Source organism: Ambystoma mexicanum, chromosome 12 (assembly GCF_040938575.1).
Source record: "Ambystoma mexicanum isolate Mex_15411 chromosome 12, UKY_AmexF1_1, whole genome shotgun sequence".
Lineage (NCBI taxonomy): Eukaryota > Metazoa > Chordata > Amphibia > Caudata > Ambystomatidae > Ambystoma > Ambystoma mexicanum.
The window spans coordinates 671,353,472-671,370,647 of NC_090936.1; the positions used below are offsets into that span (position 1 = coordinate 671,353,472).

Here is a 17,176-nt window from a genome sequence, read left to right on the forward strand (position 1 = left end):
CTAACAAATTCATAAACATAGGAATGGGTGAATGCCCTAGGTGTGGTGACGCAGACGCTTAATACTTCCACATGGTCTGGGATTGTTCACTGCTATTGCCCTTCTGGAAGGATGTATGTATGCTATTGTCTGAGATGATGGGCAGAAATATAGACCCTCTGCCCTATGCAATGCTTGTTACATATTTTTAAGCCCCAATTGAAACATATGAGTACATTTGTGGGTCTGTGGTTACTGCTAGCCAAACGCTGTATTCTGTTACAACAGACGAGTGCGTGAGTCCCGACTAAATCGTTGGCTAAGTTTGGTAGACTGGGCTATTGATATGGAGGAGCAGTGGGCTCTCATGCAGCCTGCCACGACTCACCCAAAGGACATGTGGGGCCCACTCAAGGCATACCTCCTGCGTACATCATTCCCACAAATAGCCCTGTGGCTTCACAATCATATTAACTCTGAATGCCTGGTGGCTAGGCCGCCACTTATCTCGTCGGTCCACTGAGTATGCCAGATTGTGTCCCTTCTGGACCGATCGCGCTTAATTCCATATGTAATTTGATTCTCTTTTTCTTCTCTCTCGCCCTTGATATGTCCAATGATTATGAATGTAACGCATGATGCCAAGTGTGTTCATAAAGAAAGTTTGGAAAAAATAAAAATTCATAAACATCCTGGCAAACCAAATAAATCGCTGAGTGAGATATCCTTGCATGCTTCATTTGTAGCACAGTGCAAGATATTGCGCCTGTGTTCACCTTTGCGCCTAGCATTGCAAGGGAAACGCCTTTTATACTGTGTGCCAAAAGGCATCGGTCCGGTGACGGTGTGACCATGTCAAGTGAAATACAGTGAAAGAATAGTGTGACTGCTAGACCCCTAGCCCAAGGAACTTAGCTGTGGCCTTTTGACACATTGAATTTTTCATGCAACTCATCTCCCCTGGAGCCAAAAAGATTTATTTCATCATAGGCCAGGTTTACTAGTTTCACCTGCACATCAGGCGCAAACCCAGATGTGTGCATCCAGAGTAGCGTCCTTATTGCTGACATTCACCAAATCGGTGAAACCAACCTTCTTCTTCGGGGTAGATTGTCCAGGTCAGGTCAGGTCTATGGGGACATGAAAGGTGCTGTGTGACACAGGATAAGGAGAAAACAAACAGGTTTGTGGTTTCAACAATAGCCTAATGGTTGTAAAATGTTGTTAATGCCCAAGAATGGGAGCTAGAACTACACTACCCAAAATCCCAGACTGGTGGTCCTCTTGTCGGCAATTCTATTTACAGCATGCCCCACTCACGCTCTGGTAATTGAGGGTTCCAGCAGAATCACAGGATGGCAAGACAGTGGTAAGGCGAGTACGGGGGTAGTTCCTTCCAAAGGCTTTTAGTAACAGCAGACACACAAACCCGTGCTTTGGGCATGACTTCACACACTGAAGGAGCAAACTACTGGTGCGCTTTCAGAGCGCAAACAAAATAAAACTCAGCTACGTTTATCTCTGAGGCTCTCATCTGAGCTAGTGGGCTGAGACAAATGCAGGATTGTCATAGGATTTCCCAATCAGTGCTAATCATAGTCGGAGACATTTTGAATCGGTACTCAAGAGCAAGTTGTGGCAAACCGTTATAGCAGCTGTAGGCATACCAAAGCATTGTGCAAAAAACGAGTGGCAAAAGCATCGTTTTTTCGGTTACATGTCTGATTAAGGGGAACAGGAGCAAGTGCCAAGACTCATGGCAGTGTAAACAAATAAATCAAGATAACAGAATCGTTGTCTACCATTAGCATGCATGTGACTTATTAGTGCATGTAAAATAATGTTACAAAACAATGCATTTTTACCTCAAACTTTGGAGAACGAAAGGCAAGTGAGTGAGAACTGATCAAAAGTAGAGCAAGCACATGCATGAATGAATGTAGGGTATGCTCTAGCTTATGTGTTGTGCAGGTCTACACATATTTATGATTTTATATATGTCTCTCCAAAATGGGATCAAATTTGGTAGCAAAAATGAAAATCTAAAAGCACTGTTCATTTATGACATTATGGATTTCAAACACAGTACAGCATCTGTACCTGCAAAATCCCACACATTTAATGTGAGTTCTTTCTTTGTGTTTTGCTTTGAGTGCACAGGCCAGTCCTTGACATCAATTCCTACTGTTGCCTTTTTGAGACCCATTTCCAATGGCCTGCACTTCATAAGTTGATGCACCAGTGTCGTTTTTCCACTTCCAGTATTTCCCACAATCATAAGTTTCATTCGGTTATACGGGACAGCCTTTTTTAAGCGTTGCTGAAGAAACCTAAAACATAATTTTAAAATATGTATAGTGTTTTATATTAGTGAAACTGCACCAACACCTTAACTGCATGATGTCAAGAGAAAATAATAAGAAGCACATACCGAATAATGTCTTTGGCTTGGTAACCTAGATGTTTTAGATCCAAATCCAAATTCAGCCCATTCAAAGGAAGGTCCCATACCTTTGTAAGTTTCCCCATTTCATCAGGAAAAGACCTTAATTCCAGATTGTAACTAACATCAAAAGTGGTTAGGTTTTCAAGGAAGCCAATCTCCGGTGGAATCTGCAATAAAAAGAACAGACCCTACATCAGTCAAAGAACATGAGATACAGAATGCATACTCATGAAGACCAAACATCCATTAATTCTTACACACTACCCACATCAATCCACTGGATGCTTTATCACAGCCACAGCATGAATACATACCAGACACTATTGCGTATTTGCAGAGTTTTCTGTTTTCTGCTACATGGGTATCTTAAAAAAGCTACGGGTGAAGTAGAAGTGATCCTCACTTAATAAGGCCAGTTTTTCCATTTCAAAATTGTACTTTCTTTCAGATCAACTTCTTGCTACTTCACTTATAATGCCAAACATAATAAACTTTTTCAGAGTTGGCTAACTGTGACAAAGTTAGTATCCAGAACCAGTCGTAGGTCAAAGAGTATTCTACGGAGAAGGAAGGCAGGCCGAGTGCTACCAGAGTGCTACCTGAGCGTTACTGTAGATTTCCCTGAATACCATCTGACCTAATGAGATTTCACCGTAAATGGTAGGTAAAGTGATATATGTATAGTGCATAATAGGTGGGGTTTAGGGTAAGTATATAAGTTAGGGTAGGGAGTGGTGGGGGTGTTGCAGGGTCTACCCCCTTTATTATAAAAAAAAAAGTAGAAAAAGTAAAAAGTTAAATTCGTTTTTCAGTGAAATGGATTCGGCGAAATCTCCATTAGGTAAAATATTTTCCAAGAAATCATGTACATCCCTACCCAAAGACCATCAAGGGTAGGATTCATCTTGCTTGTCTATGTCCCTGCTCCAAACCAGGTTAAAAAGACCTGAATACACTGGTCCTAGCGGTAATCCTCATTGTATCTCCTTAAATTCAGTACACCAACTATACATGCAGACAGTGGCAGAAACTCAATGGTGTTAGCAGGACATTCAGGATTGAAGTCCTCAGGACACGTGACCATGGGACCTAGGGCTTCAATGCCACTGCATAAGCCAGACATGACTCTAAAACAGAGTGTTATCACTCACAGTGATGTCCGAAAAGCTAAAAAGAACCCTCACAGTCATGCACATATCCGCATGCTCGAGCAATTAAAAATAAGGACCTTAAGTACCCTCAAGCACACCATTTTGCAAGCAAGCATACTGAATGGGATACTCAGAACATTACATTTTTTGGCCTGGAAAATATTCAACTTGCGCCAAGAGGAGGCAATAAGGAACTAATTTTACGCTGTAGAGAATGCTTTTGGCTAAATATATTGGACACGTTATTCTGGATAAAATACAGATACAGAGATGAATCATTACCTGTAACACTATGGGCAAAAGTATTTTGTTTTGTAATTTCAGTTATTAAGAAAGCATTTTCATACATAATGTATTTTATGCCCTGCTCACGATATACCATGTTTATCACGAATGTGTATTAACAGGCTCTACCCAGTATCAAGGCACTCAATCACCTTATTCCAAAAAGCAGAAATAAAATTAGACCAAAACTAACGTTAAGCCAAAGCCAATACAAATCTAGCCTCAAGCAATATAGCCGTGATGCAAAGCCATCGCTATGACATCATCGCGTTATCCTGACGCGATCGCACAACTGCGCCGATATAAAAAGGGCAGCCATCTTGATTTCTTCATTGCAAAAATCACCGCACGATTCACAGAAACACATGGGGAAACCCTCTAAGAGCAACAATTTTTCTAAGTGTTGGATTTCACAAAAATTTTAGGGCCAACATTTAACTTTGACTACCAAGTACTAGTATTTAAAACCTCCTTTCCTTTGAGCAAGTTTCAATAATGTAATAGGCAATCGAGTGCAATTGTTCAGGGGCAGGGCCTAAAAACAACCACATATCTTTGTCTTTTTTCTATAACTTTCAGATCAGCACTATTCCTCCTGATGAACCACATGAACCAATGCAGGGAAACACTTTTTGAGGATGTTATTTTGAAGAAATTACATTATAATTTGAGAGGATGTTATTTTGAAGAAATTACATTATAATTTGAGAGGATGTTATTTTAAAGAAGTTAAATAAAAATTTGAGGATCTTACAATACAATTGAGTGTGCCACATCTGGCAATTTATAATCTTTTTCTTTCCAACTTTGAACTTTGATATTAAAAAAGTTAAATTGGCGCAACAAATGGATTCCGACCCTCTTTAACATTTCAGTTTCTTTCTACTGTGCAGCCTTACTAGTAGGGATCCTTCATTGCTGCCTTTTACTATATTAAGATACCAAATTATTATTTTCACCATTAACCAATAATAAGGGATTTGCCCACGGTTGCCTTAAGGCTGCTTTACTTACTTCACAATTGCTTTTTTAAGCCTTGCAATATGCTGCACCGTATCCATATGTATGTAAACAGTGTGTTAGCACTAAATAGAACACAGAACAATTTGCAATCGAATGTCCAAAATGCAGCGCCTTGTAGGCCAGCGCGAATCCCAATATTAATCACATCCTAGAACAAATCTTTGTTTAAACGTACACACTTTGCTTTCTACTGTTGGGAAATTGTTGTGGTGTTAATTATTCTACTATTGGCTTTCTGAATAGGTACTTTAGTGCCAGCAAATATCCTGAAAAATGTTTCAAAGAGAATGTGAACAAGCTGCTGTCAAGACTACAATATGTCAACATCATGTCTTTTTTTATTTAGATCGCTACGCCTGTAAGAAACAATCTGGTCTTCTCACAAATGGTGCTACCCCCTTAAGAAAAGTAAAATTTTAGCAAAAAACCAGACCAGCACACTTACAATCTACACGGCCAACTGAATAATCCCAAGAAATGACTCCAGGAATAAACACTTACTTTAATTCAGTTTGTAGTTGATTTGATCACATCTGTTTACAACAAAAAACAGAAAGGTAAGAGAAGGAAGCTGGAAGTCGATACTTGGTTAAAGAAAAAGTTGCACCCTACTTGGTGCCTCGGATACCAGATTTTTCTTGAGGAGTAACAGAAAATGAATCCGTAAAATGCAAGCGTAAACATTTCACTCATTCATTTTATGTTGCTCCTCATTTTAATGCTGTTATATGAGAGGGAGGCAAGAGGGGAACATAATCTAATCTCTGTTTTTCTCCTCCCAGATGTCTTCCATCAGACAAATGCAACAGCATTTAAACCAGCAAAAAGCAGACAGATTCCGTAAATATTAATTGTAAATGCTTAAATGCTACTTACCAGCAGGTGGTGTTTACTCAGTTTGCACTGTGGAGTGCAAAAGGAAGGCTTAAAAGGTGATTGTGCTTGCAGTTTAGACTCGCTTTTGCACGTCACTGTGCAATTCACAACAAGATTGGTAATGCCAAGAGTTTGGGCTTTTGTGTAGGCATGGGAAAGGCACTTGTCAGGTACTGCTGTAGTGGTAGCAAATGGCTATTGATGGTAGCAAGTGCAAAATGGTGCAAATACATGGGCATCTAATAGCAGTGCCTGGCAAATGCCTAATATTTATAACAAAAGCCAAAACTGTTATGTTTGTTTTTAACAGGATTTCAGTGAAGGACACACCTAGTGCTTATAAATAGAGCTGAAGCCAGACCTGTTTAAGACACGTATTACACCAGTATGGTGTTTGTAACTCCAATAAAGTAATTAACTGTCAGAAGACCGCTTTGGAAAAACACTAGCAGGCACGTCAAGTGCAGAGCTGGTAAGGCTTGATCAAAGCGAGATTCAAGAGTTACCATGAGGAGGTGTTTTGAACTGTGTGGGAATGGCCATAGGGATTAGCATGGCCACGGGCAGTCAATGGGTGGCAAATAGTCTAACACCACCTACGAGCTGTGTGTCCTTCCTCATATGCCATGTCTCCCTATTTGTACTCTAATGCAATAGTTTTTTGTAGGTGGAGCTAAAGTGCCCCCTAATTGCCCAAATTAACAATTGCATGGAGTGCCAAAAGAGGCATTCCGATCTGCACATTTTACAGGGGCTTGATCATGAGCTCACTATCAGTTGTGCCTGTGCTGAAAAGGCCAACTGTAGGATTAAAATGTAATACTTGATTTAGGCTCATGTATTTTCTGTCTTTGGGTGAATGATCCCCGTGGAAAATTAAATTTTTCATAAAAGCTCTGCTAGCCAATTTACTTGTAACCACTGCTTGCATTAAATGAGGTGTATGCCGTGAGCAATGAATCTTTTTGCTTTTGTGCAGTCATGGGCTAGGCATTTGCCAGGCTCTGCCATAACATCATAAGGTGGTAATAACTGGAAAATGGTGTGCCTGAGCATATGGTGTCAGTTCTTGGAAAATGTCTATACACAAGCCAAAGCTGTTGGCTTTGTCAATGTTTGGTCAATCCTATTAATTGGCCCATTAACATTGAGTTAATGTTGCTTCCACCTACAATTCCAACATCACAAGTAACTGTGTGTAATTACATTGTAGAGAGAAAAGAAATTCTATGAAAAATAATTTATATTAACAATTGTTCATCCTAGTAGGGTCGGTTGAGAGGTGTCAAAATAGCCTTTGAGAATGAGCCGAGTATGTATTTATTTATTCTCCCCCCCCACCCCCTAAGTGTTTGCATTTAGGGCTTCAATGTAATAGGTTTCACATTACAGGAGTCGCTTATCTGCACCCCCACCTCAGGGAGTGTTTGTATACTGCTACAACTACTTTAGGTTTTATCTATGAAACTGTATCAAGTTTTCTTCAAACTAGCTTGGGACAGGTAACTCCACTAATTACATAATTTTGTTAAGTTATATTATTTTGTCTCAATTAACACAAATTGAAACAAAATTTATGGAAAGAGAGGACATTTCTAAATCCATTGAGGGTGGGTTCGGAGTCTCAATATGTGGAGTGCATTCAAGATTCTGGATCCAGCAGCCAGGGGAGAACAGCACTAACTTACATTGCAGTGTGCACTACCACAATACAGTGGTGCTGCTTTACTGTACAGACAACCATTTACCTAGGTCTACTTATTAATGACAAACAAAAATAACAGCTGAGTGGAAGCCACCCAACCTGGTGCATGTAGTGGCCCTCACTAAATGCCTACCGTGCCAAACACTATCTTTAGCCCCTCCTGTAGAAAACAAAAGTGCACACACAATATAATACGCCGTTTTGGGGGCCGAATCCAGTGTTAAATAGCTTGCCACAGGATAATGTAATCAACCTCCTCCATTCCAGAGGAGGATTATGACTGGCATGGCGGCCTGACCCAGCTAATAATGGCCTGCTAGCCCAAGTTGATAGGCCAGAGGGTAGCAAGGCAGGCTTGCTGGTGTTACTAGGTAACTCAGACCACTGAAACTGTCATTAATGATGCAATAAAGGCTTTAACGTTGGACGATGGGCAGACACTAGAGCAAGAGGAGAGTGTGGTAATGGGTGGAGTGTGTCAGGGAAGCAGAGGGAGCGCAGTGGAATGGGCAGGCAATCAATCAAAATGAAGGCCATTATCACCCAAATCATCCCATGATCCGAGCAAGCTGACTGGCTATGCCCTGTGCACTGGGTACCAACATTTGTTAGCGGTTTTATTTGCCCTGATTAGTAGATGTTGTGATGGGTCAGGACACAGACACAGGGACAATTGAGCTAAAGTTACGCGCAACATTCCAAACAAGAGCATGGGGAAAAGCCTCCAACAGGGACACCTGGGAAACAGATAATTAAATGTTCAAAGTGAGGCTCTAGGCCAAATCGAAGCAGTGGATCGGGAAAGAAAGGTGTTCCGCCAGGTGTGGAACACAAATAAGGCAGGAGCCCACATGAGCTGTACCAAGACAGAAGAACCAACATTGCTCCGAAGCTCGATGACTTCTCAACTGTGTAAAGAGTTTGTAAAGTGTGGTCAGCATTCAAACCATTAATACAAAGAGGGAAACAGAAGTACTTCGGCATCAAATTCCTACCATCCACGTCTTTCATGTGTGCTGAATGGGCATGAATCATAACGTTGTGAATGCACAGTACACAATTCAGACCATCACCAACCAGGGTGCAGTGCCATGTTGCAAGGCATGCTGTGGAACATGCTGTGGAACCTGCAGATATAACCGCAAATGGTAGAAAGCCAATTATAAGGTATCCGTCAGCTTCAGGCACTGGGCAAAAGAATGCCAGGGAGCTGGGCAGAATGGGTAAAGCTTAACATGAGTTAAGTTAATCACTTTCTGCGTTTCTGTAAAAGTTGGCAGCATGTTTGGAAGTTGCCATGTAAAACCACTTTGCTTATCACTGTATCCTCTTTTAATTATATAAAGTCCCATTGCTCTGTTACGGACGGTAGTGTCTTCTGTGAAAGGCTGAGGAATCAACAGAGGACTTACAGCCTGATTTCAAGTTCCAAGGGTCTTTAAGACAGCAGAAAGCTAAGGGATTAGGTTTGACTGAGATCATTGGGAGCAAAACAAAATCAAACTCCCTTTAAGGACTGTGGTTCTTAGTCCTTCCCTCTCTTCCTTGAGCTCGGAACTCATGGGCATTTAACTGCTGCATCCTTCTTTCTTGGCTGAGAAGTCTTAATCAGGATTTTCCTTGTCTACTTCTCGTCCTGAACACTCATGACAACCGTGAAACTGCGTTTTCAGGACAGTGCCAGTCATCCGACTAAAATCCTGGGGGCAAGATTGCATTCAGCCAAGGGGCACTTGTGCTATAACCCTCTCTTGGGCTGTTGTTGACCATCTGGACTCCGTCTTCTCCAAGTTAGACATCTCCTCAGAAACCAAGCTCTACCCCAACCTTTTCTCTTTTCCTTCCTTCACAGCACTTCTCCTTATCATGCTCTGTGCTGATGTAATCTCTGCTTCCCTACTCAACATTTTTTCCACACTCTAGTGTGGCTCTTTTTACACTGATCCTGCCCGGTTCACCACTTGCTCTTTTCTCTCCTGCTCTTCTCCATCCTACTATTCCACATATCCTCCTCAATGTTCTTCTGTATCCCAAGAGTTGCCTCCTTCACTCTTCCTTTCTCTGATAATCTCTGCACCACCTCTCCTCCAATGCATTGTTGCTATTGTGACACATCTTGCCATTTTTTCTCTGATCTTCTCACCACTCCCTCTCAGATTCCCTACTCATTAAACAACCACCTCTCGCCAATGGTCTCACAGCCGCCTCAGCTCTTCTGTAACCTTCTTTCCTCCCCTCTGTGATATACTCATAGCTCCCCCAACTCAATTCCACCCTCTCGTCCAATGTTCTCAGCCTCTCCTCTGCTCCCCTATCACCCCTGCCTTTTCTCTCTTGGGTTTTGCCCTCGCCATCTTCCTGCTTCCCTCTTGGCATTGCTGCAACATGCAGTAGCTCACTCCGCTAGCCTCCCACTCCCACACTTTTCATGACTTTTTACCACCTTTTAGATCAGAGCAACTGCATGAATAACTGCAGCTTTGGGCTAGTCGCAAGCAAGCTCTGATTGTCCAGCTTGCGGAGGAACTACCAAAGCCCGAGCTGCTGTACTTGAGATGTGTACATCAGCGTGGGTCCCATGGTCCTGAGCTTTAACATTCATGGCCACTAACTTTAATTTATCCTGCTGTTTGGGATAGGGGGAGAATCACAGATGTTGACACTTTGGCACCCAGTTTGTTGGCGTCTTTTAATTTCAATGTTCCAATTTATGTTCATCTACTTTGTACTGTGCCGAATCCCCACCGAAGATATTTAAAAGTGTCGCAATCTGCTGGAGTGAAGACTCGCAGCTGTGCGTGAGAACACATCTTGCAGGTGTTATGCTTGCTGAAGTGAAGAAGTTGTCTTATTGCCACTGTTCAGGTCTCAGGAACCCATGGTAGTGGTTTCCACAGGTATAGGGACACAGACACTGACTATGTACATGAAATATATTTGCCCTTGCTTCAAACTGAGTTCACGTTTTTTCTTTTCTCCGATTAACACCTGTTAGAGACACTTTACTGGGGTCTGTACCTTTGCTGAAAGGACTTTGCTCATCACCAAATCAAACAGGGCCTTCACGTCTTACTGTCTGTGGGAATTGGTCTTTACCCAGGATGGCAAAGGGGATCCTGAGCTCATGCGAGTACAGAAACACAGAAAATGAGCATATGAACCCCTCTATCGAACGGTATCACCCCATTACTTTGCAGACCATTACTGCGAAGTAGAAAACATTGAATAATTTAAAACAAATCTATGCGAAAATATAGATGGGGGGGGTTGGGGTATTCATTAAATTGGGGGAACACGGGGGTGCTGCTGCGGTCTCCCCCCCGCATTTATTTTGGCATATATTTGTTGTAAACAATTCAATGTTTTCGCATTTACAGTCATGGATGCAAATGCGTAGATCCTATCCAACACAGGATATTCTGGGTTTCCCCATATCTTTCCCAGTGGAGTAGTGGGAATCTATGGGGAGTGAAAGCACAGCTTTTCAGAGTTCTATTACTATTATTTGCAGCCAAGTCACCCCTGCTGTGCTTCCTGAATCACACATACACGGGGAAGTTCTTGCTCATATTTACCTTTGTCACTAATGATATCCAATATGCTGTCTTCATTGGAGTTGCGGGGTTGAGTTAATCTAAGGCTGGCAATTCACTGGGAAGCCGGGGGATTCTCAGTGTACTTCCTCAATGCCCTAGTTCACAGAATGGATGGCAGTGCCCAGACCTCTACCGTCACCTCAGTCCCATCATTCAACATTTTACATGGGACCCTTCAGAAACATTTTGCTAGCAAGAGTTGATTGTGAGGCAAACCTGCCTAGCCCCAAGACTACAAAGTGTCCAACTTTTACAGCAGCACTGGCTTGGAACTCATCAGCACTAGCTACATAAGTAGTATTGGAAGCAAATATCGTATGTTCTATTGTCAGTGATCCTATTAGCCATGGTTTTTGTGCCATTTTTTTCCCAGTGCCAATCAATGGTCCCCCCCCCCACCCTTCCCTTTGTTTCTTTCACTCTCAGGAAGCTGGCATCCATTTCGAATGGCGATTGAGGATGGAGGGCGTCATGTTTCCTCAGCACTCCAGGAACCCATCCATACCTGTAGCAGAGTTGGCTAATTGCATGGTACCAGACAAACCAGGAACCTCTCTGGGAATGCCCAAGTGGCAGTGTTAGATCTATATCAGCTTATAGTTATCTAGGTATTCCAAGGGGAACCTCCAGTTCCTCTTCATTTCATAATTGTTCTTACATTGAAGGTCATTCCGTCTTTGTCTGGAATCATTTCCCAACCACCTATTTTGAGTCTTGATCCTCCTTTTGGCTGGTCACTGGCTTCTCCCTGCGACTTGACCATCCATTCTGTGCAGAAGACATCCAGCTATCGTTTTGGCTGTAGTGTTTCCCGACTTATCGGGTTGCTCCTCTACACCAGAAATTTATTTTTGATGCATTCTTCAATTGCACCATACCTTCAGGGCTTTCTCACCATCTGCTCCAGCCATCTTCCCATGTGCCATGAGCCCTTTCAACAATAGAGGTGCTGTCGATCATGAAGCCAAGCAGGATAACAACACACAGGACTAGTCAGGGGGTTATACAGAATTGTTTTGCAAAACACTCAACTGATTGCCAACTGTTCTTTTTAGCTTGTAGGCTTCCCACTTAGCCCGTCTAAGAATTCTTTGGGTTTCTAGACCTCAATCATTTCGAAGGTTTTCAATCTCCCTACAGGTTTAACTGTAGACAAAACAACTTAAACGCAGAATAGAACAGATCACTAGACCACTTGCGCCACACCTTTCATGATATTAATGTCTTATAAGATTGTTCCACAGAAGCTGACAAATCAGTTCCCTGATACGGGTCTGTAATTCTGGGATGGTAATAACTCAGCCCACACACACACAATATACAGTACACCACAAATGTAGAGCTGCAGTTCACAAAGTCTGTGATCTTAAATTCCTCATCTATATTAATCTTGATATTTTTACATTCCTTGGTGTATCGACACATGCTACACTTTCCACATTTATGGAACCCACTTAAATGTTGATGTAGCCACGTCTTGGGGATTCCAATGGTCTCAGAAAAGGACTTAATTGAGTTCTTAGGTTAGGTACCTTGGTGTATACCATGTTAGACCTAATAGTAAAATAGTTACTCAAATCTGAATCTATTATCAATATTTTCCAATGCTTCTGAAAAATATAGTTTTTCAGCAGTATATTGGGGGATCATTCTCAACTTCTCTCACCTCAACCCACGTGTGATTTGGCATTTTGGATCCTATGTTTTTTATTATTTATTACAGTTTATGTTTGATGATGGAACTATATTATGTGGTTACCTTTTATAATTTGTATCAATGTATAATGCTCCTGTAATTTGATGCCCCAAATATGAAAATATACTGCCTTATGTTTTTGGAACTTTAAAAAAATATATATTTTGTCAAAATATGGATATGTTTGTTGCCACTGTAGCCCTGAGGAGGACCTTGTTGAGAAGGATGCAACAGGTGTTGGCAAACCGTTGGCATATTCGTAAAAGAGCAATTTTTATAAAAAAAAGATTTGTCAGTTTCTGTGAAAAAAATCCTAGAAGACATAAGTATCATGAAAAGTGCTCGGTTCTATTTTTTATTTGTAGTCACATTGGCTTTGCGTCACTTTATTAGATCAATGCAAGCTTATAACGTATTAGAAATAATACAGTTTTGGATCAAGTAGAATTAACAATCCTTATAAGCATAGGTAGGGAGAAGCTCAGTGAAGTGCACACCAATGTTACTTTACAACTTAAACACAGGATTGTTTCTCCAGTATAGACCAGGTCTCTGGAAAAATATCAAAATCCTCAATAAAGCCAAAAAACCTCTGGATGAAAGTAAAAGTCTTCTGATGTAACACAAAGTCTCTCAATACGGCAAGCCATACTGGAACTATCTCAGCCAATAAAAGTATGGTGTTAAGTCACCTCACACTAATTTCTTGGTCTGTTTGGTCAAGTCGGTTTCTTCTCATCCTGAGTTCTCTGGGTCTATTTGTGCCTAAGGTGACTTGTTTGTTTTATACTCTCCCCTCCCGTTGCTCTCCTTTAAACCTCCTTAATGCTTCTCAGCTGATACTACTCGAGTTTAGGATAAGCCTAATCCATTCTCTTGATTACCCCTCCAACCTCCTCTCGCCCTCTGGCTCTTGTGGTGCACCTAGCAAGGTCGTCACTGATTTCCCAGAGAATATCTCCACTCTTGTAGCCAGGCAAAGGCAGAAGCTCCCTGACTCTGACCTTGGGGGTGGCTATCTGCTGGAGAACCACATGGGTGAAGAGCACACACTGGGAAATAGGGGCGATTCAACAGAAGAGACATGGTATACCTCCCCATCTCTAGGGGATAATGCCATCCATTTATGTCCATCTAAATCTATGTATGCCATACTGTGATATGGAACATCCCAGTGAAGGTAACAATCACCCATTCATATCCTTTTGAGAAAGCTGGGACGAGGAGGATGGATTGATTAATGAAGTTTACTTCGACTGCAAAGAACAACGTGTGTACTAGTTGTTGGGGGATTGAAAACCGGCAGTGGAAAACCAAGATGGAGAGGAGGAGAATTAATTCCCAATGTTGGTCAGGACGTGAGAAGGAAGCAGAGTGTGTTGCTGAGCCACAGCGAGCCTGGAGACATCATCCGGAGCAAGCCTGGGGGGGTGCCTTCCTGCTGCAGCACCGGGACCAGAGAAGGCTGCTGGAAGGAGGCAGATTGGGAGCGTAAGCCTGGAGGACGATAATATGGCAGTTTGAGCCGACTGTAGGAGGCAGACTCAGTGGACGCAAAGGACGACAAAGCCACCAAAGAAAGCAGGTAAGCCTGCACAGAAAGGTTGGGAAGCCGGGGCTCCTTGTACGGTCTACCGTGTACAGGAAAGAGTACCAAACAGAAGCTGGAGAAGCTCGAACAGGGAGATCGGAACCCTGGGACCGTGTTTAAAGGTCCAAGACCTGTATAGAAAAGAGACTGAGAACCATTGTAAAATTGGAAAGTGAGTTGAAGCTAAAGCCAATATACTTGGGAATGTGGATAGAAGTACATATAATGTGGAAAGGCCTGGCAAGTAATTGTACCAGGCACAGAAAGTAGCACATCTGGGACTCGCACCCAAGTGCGACTGCACAAGGAGAAGATATTGAAAATACAATTCAGTGGAAGGGAAAGTCCCTGAAAATAATTCGCTGTGAATTAAAGTGTTAGAGTCCTGGCAGGAGAGTATGCCAGCAACCAAATGCAAGGAAATAATAAACTATGTATAAAGGAAAATAAAGGGAAGAACCATACCCTTTTAAAGTAGAGAACATTGCAATTGTAATCCAGGGGAAGAGTAAAACCCCTGAAGGTCTTTTGTATGCAATTGGTACAATGTCCTGCCAGGAGAGTACACCAGGTGATGACTGGAAACTAATGGTGAACTGTACGAATTGAATCAAAATGGGAATGGGATAGTAATCAGGAGGAGAAAGCCTCCCCTGAAGTGTATTGAACTTTGATTTATTTATTTGCAACTTGTATAGCTTTGCTTTGTACTGCTGGAGAATAGCTGTAGGTGGCAGCTAAAAAGACATTGCCCTTTTCATATTATATTACGCTTAGCATGTGATGAGGTTTAGCATGTGATGGTTAGGTTAGGGTTTTGGACAGCGGACGGAGGACTTCTTTTACTTTGGACATTCTGGCAGTAACCTTAAGTTTTGTTGAGGCAGGGAATCCCCTCAGTCAAGGAAAGATAGGACTTCATCAACCGCCTATCTTTTAGTTTATAAAATAGAAGTATATAGCAACTAAAATAATGCCTGTCTGTCCCACTCTTACTCTCGACTCTTCACACTGTCCATCAGTATAGCCTCCAACCACCTCTTGTTTTTCAACTTCTTCTTGTTCTCCTCCCCCTTTCTAATCCCCTACTTTTTTGGCTTTCTCATTGGCCTTCTTTTCCACACCTACCTCTTCCCATCCCCCCCCAGCTGCACTCCCCACTCCTCTCTGCCTTTATAATCTTTCTGTTGGTCTTTCTTCCCATGCATCAGGTTCTCCTCTCCAACTCTTTTTCATTGGATCCTTATCTGGCCCTGCCCTACAGCCTTCTCCTATCCCCTCTCTGGGCTTCTGTCTCCAGGTTCCTTTTCTCTGGCTCCCAACAACTACTCTGTTTCACCAACTCCTCCCAACATCCAAACTACAAAAAGTCTCTCCTGACTCTTATAACAGTCAGAAACCACCCTCAGGAACTGCTTCTGCATAACCACATCCACCTGGATACACGTATTAGGGCTGACACGCTACTGATCTGTTTGAAAAAGAGTGTGTCTTCTCTGCCTCTGCTAGCCCACTCTGGACCAGCAAAGCAGACCACGACTAAATCAAGGCCAGCCACCATTTTAATTGTAGGAGTGGGATCACTTCTGGCACGCCCATGATCTGCTACTGCATTCAGCGCTACTCCATGGCATTTCTAGGTAAGAGAATACGTGTTTGCTGGTACATGGTCGTTAGTGAACCTATGTCCTCTCCAGGGCTCAACATTCTCTAACTGATCAATGTGTCCCTTTGATATCTGGAACTCACTGCTTAATGCCATATGACTTGTACACTCCTTATTCTGAAATGTTATATATGTTTTTTCTATCAGGATTGGGGTCTCACCCTGCTGGTAGGCATGGGTAAATGTGCTGGTTTAGAAGTCTCAGGTGTGCAGACTTAACAGTTCCTCACCAGGTTAAGAGCTCCTCAGAGTGACATGTAGAAAGTTGAAGTCTTGATCACAAGCCCCTGCCACACAAGTGGGGTATGCTAGTAAACGCCAGGGGGACCTTACCCGCTCCAAACCAGGGCACGGTATGCCTGAGCGGTTAGTGGAACCTACACCAGGTCTTCCCCACCTTTTAGTCCAAGTGTCAGGCTGGAGATGTCATCACATGGCACAGGGTACAGAATAGATGATGTTGCTTAAAAGAAATGAAGAGAAGAACCAAATTATATCCCCGGTAGTTCAGTAACTGCTATTGAATTTGACCAACTCCATTCTGTTGATTGACTTGGCTCTAGTTGAATTTCAGCAATTGAGCACTTATAGTTGAAACATTTTGATGGTACGTATTATTCTCACCAGCTTGAATAGGTGAGGGTCTGTTGATGCCTCTTAAGGGTGCAAGAGAAAGTGTTTATTTTAAAAAAAGTGTGTGTAAAATACTAGACGTGGAGTACATAGGAGTTCTGTACTTTCATAAAACTGAACTCCACAGCATTCAATAATTTGTGGACAAATGATTGTAGGCACATTCCAAGTGTCATGCAAATTCTGAGGAAATTAACTGAATCAAGATGTGCATACCATAGAGAAATAAGAATAACTGATGACAAAGTAAACACATCTAAAAACTGAGAAACCTAGAGGTACTCTCACATCTATTTCCCTGGGATCTTCTGTTCAGGTGGCCAGGAAAGGGCCACAGCTTTTGGATCCCGAATCTGGGGTGGACAAGCGAGCGAGGATCACCTGGCTGGTGGGTCCTAGGGGATTGGAGAGAGGGTAGACAAGGTATCCCCCATTCACTAACACCAACGCTCCCCCAGTCTTCATGGGGTATTGTCAATCTTATCCCACCCTTCAATGTAGTTTCCCACCAAATACTGCGAACATGAAG

General features: G+C 42.4%; 1 protein-coding gene across 1 annotated transcript in view; it reads right to left on the minus strand.

Moving 5' to 3' along the window:
* The window catches only part of LRRK2 (leucine rich repeat kinase 2), a 2,398,611-nt gene that overhangs the window by 1,240,231 nt on the left and 1,141,204 nt on the right, over positions 1 to 17,176 (minus strand). The window contains exons 28-29 of the mRNA XM_069629211.1: positions 2,411 to 2,592; positions 2,080 to 2,309 (exon numbers count right to left, since the gene is read on the minus strand). Coding sequence (XP_069485312.1) covers positions 2,080 to 2,309; positions 2,411 to 2,592 — 412 coding nt within the window. The remainder of the gene's footprint in view (positions 1 to 2,079; positions 2,310 to 2,410; positions 2,593 to 17,176) is intronic.